At 34.9% G+C, this 16,727-nt stretch overlaps 1 protein-coding gene across 1 annotated transcript in view; it reads right to left on the bottom strand.

The window, feature by feature from the left end:
* Positions 1-912: 912 nt before the first annotated feature.
* The window catches only part of mav (TGF-beta domain-containing family member maverick), a 30,945-nt gene continuing 15,130 nt past the window's right edge, over positions 913-16,727 (bottom strand). Inside the window, exons 2-3 of the mRNA XM_029299911.2 lie at positions 11,510-11,630; positions 913-2,798 (exon numbers count right to left, since the gene is read on the bottom strand). Of these exons, the coding sequence (XP_029155744.2) occupies positions 1,999-2,798; positions 11,510-11,630 (921 nt within the window). The 3' untranslated portion in view covers positions 913-1,998. The remainder of the gene's footprint in view (positions 2,799-11,509; positions 11,631-16,727) is intronic.

Genomic DNA, 16,727 nt, shown 5'->3' on the forward strand with positions numbered 1-16,727 from the left:
GATTTCATTTCTTAAAATGCTGCACATTTAAATAATATTGTTGCTGACCAATTTGTAAATTATGATTAATGAGATATGATTATAATTTGTGAAACTGTGATGAGACATTTTTTCCAGTATGCTTGTTGAAAGAGAAAGTCAAAGAAAGCGTTCATTTTCCAATCGTTATCAGGACGACTAAGCCAGTGTCACCGGTTTAAGGATAGCATTTTTTTATAATTACCCGACATGGCATGAATGTGCGTTGTTACATAATGTACATACAATGTAACCTTCGAACTTGAACGGGGTAAGCGGCGTCACGCTCAATGTAACTTTATTACTATCGAGATAACCCTTTGCGCCGATAGTAAATTTCATGTTACATTCTATTCATAAAATTGTAACACATGATTCAAAGTGTGATTTTTATAATTGTACAATTCTATAATTTTTAATATAAAAAAGCAATATAATAAAATAAAATAATAGCGTATACAATAAAATATTAAAATATATATACATACATACATACATACACACACTTTATTTAATTACTGAGATATCGATTTTAAAGTTCTTTTGATGATTTTTGCGAAGAATTAGTAAATTAATAAGAATGTTGTATTAATTATATTATTATATAACTTTAATATATTTAATTATAATTTGTTTATAAATGCCACTGCAAAGTAGAAGAAAAAAATAAACACATTTTATTGAAAAAATTGACAGATTATATATATTTAAGATTTTGCTATAAATAGATTTTCATCATCAGATATTTTGTCGATAATCGATTAAAAGAGACAGAGGAATAATGACGATAATATAACGCCGTTGGTGATTAATTAGATTACAATTTACAATAGAGTGCATATATAATACGGATAGAATGTATTATAAATTTTACACTTTTACAATTTTACACAATTTGATACTGATGCGTAAATAACAAATTTTTATTATAGATTTTATTTCGCGTTCGATTAAATATACACGATATGTTATATTTCGTAGTTAAAATAAATATTATTTCACAGATAGAGAGCTTGAAATGCTTACAACATGCATAAAATTGATTTACGGCGGTTATCAATTAACTCGAAGATTTTGTACAAAACATTGAAATTTTGCAAGAAAGTGACATATATATTCGCAATCGTTAAGTTACATTCGCGGAAGAGTTTAAAGAATATTCGAGATTTTATTCGTAATACTATATAGGAACTAATAAAACCTTAACATATAAAATCAGTTTGGTAGAATAAAGAATTTTAATTCTGTCACATTTTATGTTAATAGACATCGACTTGTAATCTACAAATTATTTCGCACAACAATTTGCGTGATTGTAATAAATTAACAGATAAAAGGTATTATATAAGATATAAGGCGTTATAGATATACAATGATGGCGTTTCGTACAGAGAGGACACTCTCTCAAAAAACGAAGTAACATGATTATCGTAATCAACATCGTCGTCATCGCTATAATTGTCCACAATATTAAGCATGCAAAAATGCAATGAGAGTTTGTTACAGCGACTTGCTTTTCTTTTTTTTTTTTTTTTTAAACCAGGTCCAAACATAGCAAAGATATCCTAATGATATAAAATACGCGGTCGTTACGTAATAAGGAATATAATGATGAGTAAATATCGTTAGTATCACAGTCAATGCGAGACCCTAAACGAGTTACAGAGTCTGACGTGTTCGGTAATGCCTCGAATCATCGTACGAGTCTAAAGGAAGAAAAAGAACGAAAATCTGAAAGAATATCGCGGAGATACACAAAAATTCGAAAATTACTCAAATTATTATAATATATTTTTATATTTTCGCCTTTACTTAATGTATTTATTAATGATTATTAGTAATATGTATATATATATATATTTTGATGCAACCACATGTGGCACCACCGAACCGTAATTCGGGCAATTCTTTGGTGAGTCCTCGGTGATGGTAGAGCGTAGACTCTAGAGATGATAGACCGTATCGCTCTTTTCCTCTTCCTCACGAACAGGCGCACTCCAGCACCTGGATACTCTTCCAGTAGGACACCTTCAGGTGCGTCGAATCGTTTTCGTCGAAGTAGACGATCCTCAGTTGATCGAGCTTGCTGGGTGCGCAGCATGGCTTGGGTACCCTCTTCCGGTCCTCCTTCCACAACAGGCTTTGTAATAGCGCATGGTGATGCGCCGGATTGTAGCGAGGCGGGCAACGGCCCTTGCAGTATCCGGCATCGAAACCTTTCGGATACACGATGAATTCGAAGCCCTCCAAGTCCTTGAACATCACCGTCAATTCGTGCCGGCAGCACTTCTTGTTATTGTCACCCTTGCACTTGCTACGCCGACCCTTGTGCAGCGGCATCAGCTCCTTGAGCGTGGATCTCTTCCTCCTGCCACCCGATTCAAACGCGATGAACACGTTCAAGGTCGTGTAGGAGATATCGCGCCGAGTCGGACGGCCGTCGTGAAGGAACTCCAGCTCGAGACCGTAGTTGTCCAGGTTCCGCTCGAGCCAGCTAGCGGCCGCTTCGGTGAAATCCAATTCGAGCCATCGGGAGTCCGTCGTGTGTCTCTGTGAAATTTTGTGCCGTAGCAGAAGACGCTGGGAGATTGGCGTGCGGATGTAAACTAGGACTTCCAGATCACGCGGGCGTCTATGATCGCCTTGAAGAAGGAATCTTAAAGACGCATGATCGACCGTGACGTCTTCTTCGGTGTCATGGGAAACCGTGACAGGAAAGTACAGGAAATGACGGTGATTCCCTCCTTTCCAGTTTACGCTTGATCTGTTCCCCGGATGCTCTGCAACAAGAAACGCAAATCCATTAATGTATTATACACGAGTATTACGTAAATGAAAAATTATTCGCGTCATTAGGCGATTACTTCTTTAAACTGGACAACGAATTTTATATATGTATACGATTATTAGAGAATTTTAATAACGATATATCATGTGTGTAAAAATAGTATGAAATATTACAAATTACACACTTCAGCAAAGAATAATTTTTTTTTCGAATAAAAAAACATGTCATCTTTTGTTGACACTGAATAAAATTTTAGTTTTGCTCATTCATCTTATACAATTTTGAGAATGTTGCGGTAAAAGTTGAGAAAAATAGCTATCTTAATGTAGAACTTTGATTACATGATAATATAATTAAAAAAACGCTATAAAATATTCAAAGAATCATACAGAATAAGAGATTGTCTATATTAATTGATACGAAGAAAACATTCTTGATCCATTTAGATTGTAATTTAATTCTCGCAACAAAATGATACGGAAGGCTGCGCAAGAGTTTTGCTCGTAAGCGTGACTCAGTTTCTTTTTGTCGCGATTGTCAACGTTTGTGTTCTTTCTATACCTCGAGAGATTTACAGATTATATCCACGGTAAATTTCGAAAGCGAACAACAATTCGTCTATTGTCTGTCGTTTATATCGCCACAACGGAAACGAATCTTTCCTTGATTCTTACATATAAAAATGCAGAAAAGCTCGAGAAAAAACATGAATCAATTTAAATTCGATTCAAGAATATGTAACACATTTTACAAATATCATCCTATATTTTTTTCCCAAACAAATCGAAATTACGGAGAAACTTTGCCTCTATACAGTTATATGATTTTTGAAAAAAAAAACTTTACACATTATTTTTTAATATTAAATTTCGGATAAATGTTATAAATATTTTTGCAATAAAATAATAAATCTGTGTATAAAAGATCTCTATATAATGTAATAATACATATATAGTATTAATATATATAATATTATATACCACTTCTACATGTAATAAATATAAATAATTATTGATCGTACAAATTCTTCGAAATTAAATTGGAATGAACTAACTCGGAACGTGAACTGTCAAGCAATTAATTAATGGGGGAGTAATAAAAGAGAAATTACGGTGTGTTAAGAGCCGGGGCATTTTAAAAGCATATTACTTAAATAACGACAGGAACTGTTGAATTCCCGTCGATTCTCTCGCGAGAGCATGTAACAATTCTCACGCGTATTTGCGACTGCAGATGCACCCGTTCGCATTCTGCAGCGACGTTCTGCATTCCTGCTCTAGGATATCTCTATAATCGCCCACGTATATTGGCAAGGAATATTTTCGCAAATCGCCTACCGGATGGAATACTCGTCGCGCATAAACAAATCTCGATCTCTGAGTCACGAAACTATTCGGTATATTTCGGCCTTCCGACCAAATCGGCATGTATAAGAAGCATTATTGCCGATCACGCGGAGATGTTTTAGAGATGACACAGAGAAAACCCAAATTTAATCCCTTTTGACGTTCGCGTAATGTATACCTATAAAAAAACCTTTAATATTAAATTTATTTATCGAAGTTTGTTTTTTTTTCTGTTCCACTTCGCTTCTGAGTTTATGTGGGAAATAACTTTCATTTTGTCAAGAGTAATTAAAAATCTTGTATGAATATAAATTTCACAATAACCATTAGTTCATCCTGAATATATCCTCATTTTTCTAACGCGTATTTTATTTTTTCTTAAAATATATCGCCGAAAAAAATTGATCGCGCGCCAATATATTGTAAACAACACATCTTCGGACGAACGTTCTAACAATTAATAAGATTTACTCCGAGAAAGAATTTGTAAATCGCTCGCATTTCGGCGGCAGTAAAAGTCACATTCTGAAGCGTGCGAGAATCGAATCTAGAATCTAAAATAGGATAGAGGAGATAAATGTTTCAGAGAGAAAAAGAGAAAGAATAAGAAACTCGGCTCTCACATCGTCCCTTTCTTTCTCTATCTCTCTCTCTCTGGGCACTGATTAAATCTTATTTATGAGGGCCGGACGGCTCCTTAGGAAAACTCTCGCGGAGTCATTAATTATCCTTCACGATATATGTATATACACACCGGCAATCACACACCGCGTTTTCCGAGCTTGTCACGGCATGTTTAATTGGTTGGTGTCGTTATTACGGATGCCGCGATAATTACAAGGATTTTGGGCGTCATAAAGGACGGAAGAGTCTCATGCGCATTGTGAGAAAAAGGAAGTGCAACGTACTTATAATTAAAGCGACGCGATAGCATGATTACGCCACACTTTCGTCCGAAATACTACAAGTATGATTGTGTTGGGGTTTATCTGTTTTTTATTTAAATTTATTTTGTGAAAAAATATGTATATATAAATTAAAACGAAGAATCTACTAAAGTGTATGCGTTTCTTTTATTTATCTCAAATAATTCTTTTCGCGTGAAATTTTTGAATAGTTACAAGAATAAAGAATTGGCACGATTTGTGGAAAAACAATGTTTATATTCCTCGAAATCCGCGTTTTTTGTGAAATTTCAAAAATAAATAATCAATTGGCGACACTTTAACAAAATTTCTCTCGAACGTATAACACTTTTATTTCAACAATAATAAACGCGCAATTTATTAATGTATGCACAACTGAGATATATGTATATTGTAGAAATATATATATATATAATTTCTATCGATTTAATCATATGATAATTCCTAATATAATTATGCGCTATATATTATTGAATAATAATATAAACCTCTTTTGCATGTAAAAATGTGAAAAAATAAAAAATGAGTAGTACAAAAGAAAGTAAGACTCTTTCACGCGCAATTTATTAATGTATATGCACAACTGAGATATATGTATATTGTAGAAATATATATATATATAATTTCTATCGATTTAATCATATGATAATTCATAATATAATTATGCGCTATATATTATTGAATAATAATATAAACCTCTTTTGCATGTAAAAATGTGAAAAAATAAAAAATGAGTAGTACAAAAGAAAGTAAGACTCTTTCACACGGTTCGCCGCATACTCAGAATGCGTCACTGATTAACGCTCTTATTTATGGTGTCGCACAATTAGAGGGCTGCATCGCCGCGTAAAGAAAATTCGTGACGCCGCTCGACTTTTAGGGCCTGATATACATGTACTCTGCCCTCGGCTCGGTTATCACGTTCCTCGAATAATTTATCCGACGACGAGCCAACACACCGCCGCCTCGTCGTTTCACATGTTCGGTATAGAATTGTCCGCGTTACCATTTTTATTCTTCCTCCCCTTTTTTCCGTCTGTTTTTCGTGCGGCATCACGGAATTCTCTACATTTTTAGAAAACGAGGGCATTACTTTTTAATCCTCCGTTCTCCAAATAGATCGACGTCTATTTCTGCAAATTTCCTCACGTAATCGAATAAAAAAAAAAGCGGATTTTGTAAACATTTAATACATACACGTGCAATATACTAAAAGTACCAGATGTTCTCTCAATTGCGGATTCTTATTTACGAATTTTAGACGAAGTGGAAGAAGTATGACTTTATATTTTTGTATAATTATAACAAATTAATAATTCTGTGCATTTCAGTTAATTAAAATATATATCTACTTTTGTCATTTATTTATATTAAAACAAAAATTTGTAAAAAAAGAACTTTAACTTAATCTTTTCAATTATTATTATATATCGCAATCAATTTTATACGGAATACAATTTTCACTAAAAACCTGGATTTTATAGTCACTAAGCCAAAGAGATCTTTCTGTATATAATTAAACCTTTATGCATATAATTAAGAGAATATTTAATTTTTAAGCACTGTGTAAAATTGTATGAAAATCTATTTATTTTGATTTGTAATTGACACGTTTACTCTTTCAAAATCCAATGTATTCGGTGAATGTAAAATGAATTGGATTTATGTTGCATATCAATCGACAAATCAATCCATCATTCTAACACTTAAATGTTTCCCTAGAGATGTTTCTTAACAAACACGTGCGTCGAATAATTTCAACGTACGTGCATTTCGATGAAATCATTCGGGTTTGTTTTCTCAAGGCATGGCAGAACGAAAAAATCTACTTTTAGAGAGATGTAGATACTTTTAGAGTATCATGTTTATGTGATACACATTGTGTGAATGATGGCTCAATCGAGAACGAATTGAGTCATTAATCTTGTGTACTATTTATCTTCTCTAATTAGATACATCGGGTAATTTGATTTTCTTTATTCGATTAAACACAAGCAAATTTGCTCATTAATGCGATGTGACGCTTGTTTATATCTTCTTTGTAACGTTATCAAGAAACTATTGTAGTTAAAATTAGCAAAAATCTATTGATAATGTGAACGGGAAATGCTCGATAAGTATATATATTTATCATTGACAATTGCAAGTCTACATTTATACAAATCTTTTATTATAACATTTAGTTACTATTAAGATAAAAGAATAAAAATAAATATTGCGAATCCTCCTTTTATCCTGCAGAAATTCTTTCAGTTTTTAAGATTGCATCATTGTATATAAAATGACAAAAATATATTAAAAAACGCATTTTTTATCGTGTCTCGAAACAAAAATTAAAGTTTCTTAAGACTATTAAAAATATGAAAGCAATCTTTCTTTATATTTCCACCTTTTTATTTTATTTTCGAAATCAGCGAAGACCAGTCGTAAATATATGAAATAATCGCGAATGTATACATGAAATATCCTGTAGAATAGGCAACTATTCCGCAAACGATTCTTCAGAAACTGGACTTCTATATCCGGAGGATTACACGCGCGCATTTTTCCGAGAGTACGTCAATTTTAGCGCGGAACAGTTCAAGTCCTGTCGTCGCATCCTGGTACGATATACGCGGATGACGCATCGACCGTTCATTCAATCAGCCTCTCTCTCGACAATGAATCGACAAAAATATACATACACATACGCCCGAAGACGATTTCTCGCTTGGCGATTGACCAGATATAATCGGTATACGCGCAAAATATAGCCCAGGAATCCACGGCATCCGGACATTTTTGCGTATCCCAGAACGGAGGCGGCCTGGATCCTCTCGCCGTCGTCATTCAACGAGAATTCAACCGCGAAAGCGAGCGAGAGAGAGAGAGAGATGAATCAGTCCCCGTCTTGCGATATATTTCTCCAAATATAACGCGCCACGCGCGCGTCCGTCAATCAGCTGGTCCGCGTGCCGCGCTTATTATAGGCTTTATGAGTCGACACACGCGTCCCAAAATAAACGCCACGATGTATGTGTATGTACGCACAGGTGACCCTCCACCGTCGCTATATAGCCGCGGAATTTCTCGAAAATCGCGCCCGGAATCCGATCAACACGCCGAGTTAAAGTGGGTTAACTTTGGACCGCGCGTGTATACAATACATTCAGGATGCATCATTGGGAGATGATTCGGAATTGAGATCGCGATCATCATTGAACATTACAGTTTTAACATCAAACGAGGAATGTTTCCTGTTGTACTGGGGAATTGGGGAAAAATATCGTTCATCTTTCTTCTACGTCTCTTCCATCAAATCCATTAGAAAAGCTCTGATCTCAAAAAAGTGGAATCAAATAAATATAATGTTGTAATTAATATTTGGACAAATAACTTGGGATTGATAAGAATGTTGGTTCTTATAGATTAATTCATGGAAAGATAAAATAAAAATTAATAGAAACTAATAATAGAGAGCACTGATATTTTCAGCCTAGAAAATCTAAGATTAGCCGGTTCGTTTTGACATTTCATAATATTTTGACAAAATAACTGGCGGCATTCGCATCTCTCAATGCCCAAATTAAATCGGGATCACTTCGTCGAATCATCAATGTCATTGACATTTCGAAAGCGAAACTCTTTTTCTTTCCTCTCATTTATATAGTATTTTATTGATAACAAGAAATAAACACGAAAAATAATTAGCTACTATATACTATATTTTAGCTGTCCTTATGTTATACATAAAAATTAATTATCTTGCCTAAATTTTAACTGGAATATAATATGTCTTAGCTATAAAATTCTTCTTAAACAATAGCTAAAAAACTATTACATATAGCTAAAATTGAGGCATGATAACTAAATTTCATGATTAAACACACTCAATATATCAATTAAGATATACACCCAATCAATTAAATTTCATGTGTAATTAAGGGACAGCTAAAATTTAGCTATATGCTTTGTTCCACGAATGAGAAGATAATCTCACAAATTTATCGTTTCCACAGATGACTTTTCGATCATATAAGGCTATAATCTTCATTTAAACTTTTTGTACTTGCGGCGAGAGTACCTCGATGCTGGTCGGATAATTGAAATAAATCCCGAAGAGAAGAGCGGGATTCTCCCGAGAGATCCAGAAGACGTGAGAGCGGGAGGGCTTTTCGCGATCCTTCATGTATCGGTTATGCTCTGCAATGATACCGTTCCCGGTTTCGTCCGGGTTTCGCGGATAAAGCAAGGCAGACTACTTCTCGCGGTATGTTTCTGCGATTTGTTCTTATTGCATTCGGGAACTCGTCGCTCGGCATTCCGCCGCGGTCGGAATTTCTATTTCATAATAACATGCTGTGTGCACGACGGAGTTTGGCGCGCACGAAAGAGAGAGAGAAAGAGTGGAAGAGAAAGAGGGACCCACCAGAAGAGATCATCTTTTGCTTCGCGCACCTTTAGCCTAGTGTAGCGCACCTTTAGACGAGTGTCCACTTCAGACTGGTTTCGACTCGATGGACGAACTCGAGTGCACTCGATGTGCATAAATATGTGTGTGTGTGTGTTGAAGTTAAACCCAACATAAAGTCGTAGTGGTCACCGACTTCTGTCTGTCTGTCTAGATCTGCCGACTTTGATCTCTTTGATCCATTATTTTTAGGGTGTCTGTAATTGAGCGCCGAGTCTCGAGTCGTCGCAAAATTCATTAGCGAGACTCACGTCTTAATTTGTCGGATCGGTGTATACAGTGCTCCTCCCCTTGTATTGTTCAGATTTCACGAATCTGACTCGGTTAATTGCTTGACACAATTGAACGCAGCGAAGCGGAGTCCTATTACTGACAATGAGTCTTATTATCCTTATATAGAAGACAAGTCGGATAAGAAGATAGAAGGCCCGATGTAAGGATAATCTTGTACAAGACTGGGAAAGATTAATTCCGAAAGGACAAATTTAATTTGGACACACCGCGAATTATTGTAGATCATACATTATCTCGTATTCGCGTTATTAATATTTGATTGGCTCTTTTAATTCCCTTTAGAATTAAAATTTAATTATATTGATAGAAATAGCTTGAAAAGTAAACTCTTCTTCGCTTTTGTAATAAAGAAAAAAATTATAATTTAATTAATCTAAAATAAATAATTCATAGATGACAAGAGTCAAATTTAATATCATGCGTTAATTACATTATCAGTTCGGCAAGTATGATTTCAAGATTGACAACCTTTGAAGCATCATCGACTTCAATTACAAGCTGTCTCGCCGAAAAAGACCGTCGACGAAATCTTTCAACAAGACGCATAAAAAAATAATGTATTTTAATTAAAATGAATGCTGTTCATTCCTCGCCAAGTATAAATCGGCGAAGTAGGTATCTTTTCTCTATATCAGCCATGCCGCGAGAGAAATTAGGTAAACGGCCAATAATAGCACACGTATATTTTCCCAGAATCCTTGAAGAAACACGCTTTTAGATCTCGCTTCCGGCAAGCTTCTTTTTCTTCCTACCGCGCGAGAGATCGCGCGCGCGATCAATCGATCGATCGACCGATGTCAAAAGGCGCGGCTCCTCGTTTCGCGAAAAATATCGTGCTTTTAGACGCGCGAGACTCGAAGAATTTGTGGAAAAAAAGTTTCTAGAGCTTCGGAGAGTTCGTCGACTCCGAAAAAATAAATATTAACCGATCGTCCCCCTTTTTTTTTTCTCCCGACGAGGAGATGCCGCTTCCTTTCTTCCTCGAAGCGCGACTTTTATTGCTCCGTTCGACCGATCGATCCATCCGGAGGAGGATCCGGAGCTTCTGTGAAACCGCAAGCGCGGGACTTGAATGCGTTCTCCAACGCGTCGATCGAAGTGACGTATCGACAGGTCGCAGGACAACTATTGCGTTCCCCTTCTCGCTTTCTCTTCTCCGCGTGCAACTTCGTTTTTCGCATTTATTTTTGTTGGATACGTTGTACCGCGAATGTATATATGCGCAAGGTTTTTCACTCGTATCATATACGCGGTACATATTCGCACACGCAATCGGCTCGTCTATATACGAGCAAACATATTAATTCGCAGAAGTGGAAAAACGCGAAATCGTCCGATCAATCGAAATCGCCGATTTCCTAGACCTAGCTTGTTTTCGGAGTAAACTTAAATTTCGGAAATTTTTAAACAGTCGCGATTAGAATGGAAATTATATCTTCGTTGGAAATATGTTCGTAATGTATATACATAAATCTCTAATGATACCTATATCTATTCATATTTGTATTTATTAATTGTGTGTATTAATTATTCATTATGTTAATTATTCAACAACATAAGTAAAGGAGTGATTTTGCGAGAGATGTACTGCTGCATTTTTAAATTATTTCCAGTTTTAAAATTAAAATTAAATTTTGGCGTTTGAAATTTGAATTGACGATTTCGGCAAAAATTGAAGTGACTTTACCTGCGGTTTGAAATACGCGAAGATCCCGTCGTCTTCTAGACTCTTGTTCGTCGTGCGACAGCTGCACTTGTTTCAGGTACTCTCTATGTGCTCTTTCATACTCGGCCTGGCTCACGTTAGCCTGAAAACAAAACATCGTAATGGTTTCTTTAAAGACTCAATCGTTTATGTAACGTTGCGTGTATAATAGCGGCAGAATAATGACAACGCATATACGCATATATGGTAAATATATAGTATCTACTCTTGGAAATGCATTCTTACTCTTCTTCAAAGTTTTACATAGTATCTATATGCACCTATATACATTCTCTGTCGTTCCCTCCTTGTCTTTTCATTTTGCATTTTTGTAATATTTTTAAGTAAAAACTATTTTTAAAAAATATAGCAAGGCGCAAAACGTTCACTAGGTTGTCTGAACTCTCGATTAGCTTAATTGATTATTCTCAACTAACATATATAAGATCCAGCGAGGTCGAATAAAGAGCGATAATGACATATGTAACATAGAATTTATCTAATTTTCTGGGGTCACGCCGGGGCTTCTCGGCTCGGTTCTTCCTCGTTTCTTCTCTTTCTTTCTCGTTCTCTGCTTCAAGAACTTTTTTCCTTTCTCTTACTTCTTCTATTTTTTAAATATTTTTTACTTGTATATCTCGTCTTTTTTAATCCTTTTTCTTCCTCATCTACTACTCGACCGGCTTCTTCGAGTCCACTCCAAGCTACTGTTTCATGCGGCGATGAATCTGGCGAATATATTCTTTTCTCTTCTCACCATGAGAAAGACCAGACGATGACGAGTCGGTGCTCGTAAAATTAGCTCGTTGAAACCGTAACCATTGACGCGGTTCTAGCAGACGAGGGATAATGGACCACTAGAGGGTGTGAGAACTCTCTCAAGTCTCTCGTAGAACTCAAAGAGTTGAGATCCTACGGTGGAGACACTTTTTATTTTCCAGAGAAAATTTGTTAAAGCAATTTTAAATCAAAGCTTCCTTTACTTACGACCTCACAAATAAAATAAATGATTTTTCACTCAAAAAATTAGTATTTTAAAAAATTGTGTGCATTCCAACACTCAGTGTCCAGCAGACTCGATGAAAAAAATTCCCTGACTTATTTTTCAGATTTTCCAAGACCAAAAATTCATTTTTTCCCTGACTTTTTAGTATTATTTTTTCCAAATATATCATTTGTATATATCTATATGATAAATCATGAAATCCTTGAGATATTTTTGTCAACAGTGAAAATGTTTGGAAGTTAAAACAAAAATTTAAATCAATTATACTATCTGCATTATGTACGATAATCGAAGCAAATAAGGAAAAGTTTATATTTATTTAATAAAAAATTTCAAATTATTGAGATAAATGTAGAATAATGTGAAAAATCCAGATAAATAGGAAAATTTCCTGACTTTTCCCTGACAACTCCAAATTTATAAAATTCCCTAAAATACCCGGTTTTCCAGATTTCCTGACACTATTTTTTTTTAAATAATTTATACAATATAATAAATCATTTTTTGTGCATTCAATTAAATTGATCAAATCTCTTGTAGTAAATAATATCTAAATATTCTAGAGAATCTCTCCAGCGCGGAAAAATATGACGAACGCAGAATTGCATCGTCATCGGTGACAACCGGAAGTAGTGGCGTCGAAGCGAGCAGGATGAATCATCATGATGATCTGCGAGGAGACGCAATGCGGCGGCGCCTCCGCAGTCCCTTTAAAATGACTTAACTGCTCTCTTAAGAGTAGCTAAACTGCGCTCGCAGACAGCAGTCGGTTCCGGTTGCAATTGACGCGCAGAAAACAAATTTGTGACTCGCGATGATGCGAGCGAAGGTGGATGTAAATTACATCGCGAAATGAGTCATGGAGTCCGAGAAACGCTCAGGGGCTTCTCTCCCTCTCTTTAACGATCTCAATTTTTTTCAATTTACCTATTACAAATCGCCGAATTAATTTTTATGATCGACACATTTCGTTTACGAGGAATTAATATCGTCGTGAATCAGCGACATCGGAAAAGGAAAAAAACAGTTATCCTTATCGCTATCAAACATCTCGCGTATTATATGCTAATGTCGCAGCTACCAACTTGCATAAAACACAGGCCACTGATAGAGAAAGATAAGCAATATTATAAAAAATAATAATTGAGCATATCTCTTCATCAATACGTGACATATTTGACATATGTAAGACGTTATAGAAAACTGATAAGATTTCATTTTATAAAAAAATTTCTTTAATTTTGTCCTTTGTAAAAAACAGTTTTACAAAGAAGCGTTGCTTCGATGTATATATTACGTTATTGCTTAAATCTGTGTTTTTTTTACAAAAATAATGATGTGAAAAAATGCGCCAATTAAGAATAAACATACTATCGTGTTTCTTGGTGGTGCAATCATTGGATATCGCTATAAATTTTATGCTAATGTACACGTAGACGTGTAAAATTATCGCGATATATATACATATATCACAATGATTGAAAAGATCACTATTACAGAATGATTTATCGTTTCTTCTACTCTGTAAAAATTCGAAATTATGTAGTTCAAAGACTTATCATGTGTGTATCATGAGAACGTTGTGAGTTTTGCACATACATATCTTTTCATCAATGCTAATAAATAAAGCAATTTACGATTGTGAATGTGTAGAAAGTGCATTCTTAAAATTGCTGAGCTGTATTTTAAATGAGAAATATCTGTCAAGAACCGTGCGAAAACGCTTTAAGTAAAAAAAGTTTTACATTTCGTTACAAATATCTTAATACTCTATATAATAAATATTTCTACAAGTAATATATATATAAATTTATTTCACGGAATATTAATATTTCCCGCGAAAAATATATTAATGCTTCAAAGTTATTTCAATACCGATTGTAAATTATCTATGCACCGATTAGCGTGAAAGCAAAACTTGCGTGTATGCAACTTTTATTCGCTGATATGCGAATTGCAATGTGCAATAATGTACCGCAAATATTCACCCATCAATATTAATGGCTATGCAATAGTATTTAATTCCTCACGGTAGCCCTTCGACATTGTGCAACAATCAATGTGCAAATTATCAATGCTAGTTCTCACACGTTTATGCAACGTATCTGCAATATAACGGAGAATGTTTCTATTATATTATAAGGCGCTCATCTTCGAGAAAAGATTTTCAACTCGCAGCTGTCTACTTTCGATCAATTTTTATTTATTTTTATTTTATGGAGAATACAAAAAAAAAGAAAGAAAGAGAAAGCTAAGAATATCTTATTGAAATTTTAATGAACAATTGATCGTCTCGAATATATATACTGTTTATCTCTCGATTATGCTATTATGCGCAGATCTGAAGAATCTGAAGAGTATATATTTGCATACTTGGGATACCTGAGAGCGTTTTCACGCAAATCGGATTTATTTATTTTGCTCGTGTAAAATACAAGATCTCGCGTAGATCTCGAGATGCGAGTAAAGTGTCTGCTTTCGTTCTGGGATCTCCGAGCAGAAGCCAGGTCTCAATTTTGTGTGCAACAAGTATGTCCCGGATGTCTTCAATTGCGGGGCCTTTTGATTGATTAATGACAGATATCCGGATGTCTCGGATATTTTAGAGGCGCGTCGAATGTCCCGAATGCAACAAATAATCAGAGTGTCCTGTAGACTCAATGAAAAAAATTCCCTGACTCTTTCAGACTTTCCAAGAAATTCATTTTTTCCCTGACTTTTTAGTATTATTTTTTCCAAATATATCATTTGCATATATCTATATGATAAATCAATTCAATGTTAAATCATAAAATCCTTGAGATATTTTTGTCAACAATGAAAAGGTTCGGAAGTTGAAACAAAAATTTAAATCAATTATACAATCTGCATTATGTGCGATAATCGAAGCAAATAAGGAAAAGTTTATATTTATTTAATAAAAAATGTCAAATTATTGAGACAAATGTAGAAAATAGTGAAAAATCCAGATAAATAGTAAAATTTTCTGACTTTTCCCTGACAATTCCAAGATTTATAAAATTCCCTGAAATAGCCGGTTGTCCAGATTTCTCTGACCACTAGACACCCTGATAATAAAATACAGTCGCCGGCAAATATCGCATGCCTTAGAAAATTATTAAGTTATTATCTACTGTTTCTACATACTGTTACTATACCATTAACGATCATTAAAAAAAAAAAACGTGAAGGCGGAGCCTCGCATTTTTCCGTCCGTGGAAAAGAATGTCGTACATTTCTAAGAACGAACGGAGAATAAAAAAATTCATTTTTATCTTATATAAAAGAAAGTGTGAATATTCACTTTTTACAAATAAAAAATTTAAAAGAGTTTCGCTAGAGATCGAAAACGCGGCTCGCGTGTCTAATCCGCGCTCGTCAATCTATATATATATATATAATAGTAGTTTCAATTTGCAATTATCGCAAATAAAAAATTTTTTATCCTTATCTCATCTCGATTCATTTAATCGCGAGTCCTTCCACATTATCGGCTACCGACGTTTTCCGCCGCGTTAACAAAAAAAAAAAAACGACGTGAGAATTTTTCACGCGATCTCACGAGTCCGCTTTAGTGACGCAATAACGCGCGTTAATTCCCTTCCTTTTTTTTATTTTTTATATAGGCGTGTGCGCGTCGAGAAACGCGTGTACATACGAGAGACGACGTTTTGAGAATAAACACGAAGGTATAGAATGCATCAGCACCGCGTTGGGCGCGTGCATTAACGAGGCTTCCACGTCCAGACAAGATTCCGGCACGTCGTCGACGTCGTCGTCGTCGTCGTCGTCGTCGAAAGCTGCTTTCTCTTAAAATTTAAGCCAATCATAAATCTCGTTAGCGTCGATTCAAACCGTGCGATCATGGTGTTTGTTGTCGCGGCGCGGCTTCGGCTCGCCTTTGTGTCATTTTCTCGGCGTCAGGTTTTCAGTCAAACTACTCTCTTTCTCTCGCTCGTGAACAAGGGACAAACTTATGGCTCATTGTACTGTATCGAAATAAGGTATATTTTGTTAGCGAGATGTGAATTAAAGTGAAACACGTTAAGAGATTTCTGAGAAACTCAACATGACTTAATAACTTGATAATTCGATCATTAAATATTTATTTTATTATAAATATAGGGGTATTTAGAATAAAATATTTAATAATACCTATATATATAAAATATTATATAGATTCTATATAATATT

Source organism: Nylanderia fulva, unplaced genomic scaffold (assembly GCF_048542155.1).
Source record: "Nylanderia fulva isolate GAGA-0341 unplaced genomic scaffold, ASM4854215v1 Scaffold22, whole genome shotgun sequence".
Lineage (NCBI taxonomy): Eukaryota > Metazoa > Arthropoda > Insecta > Hymenoptera > Formicidae > Nylanderia > Nylanderia fulva.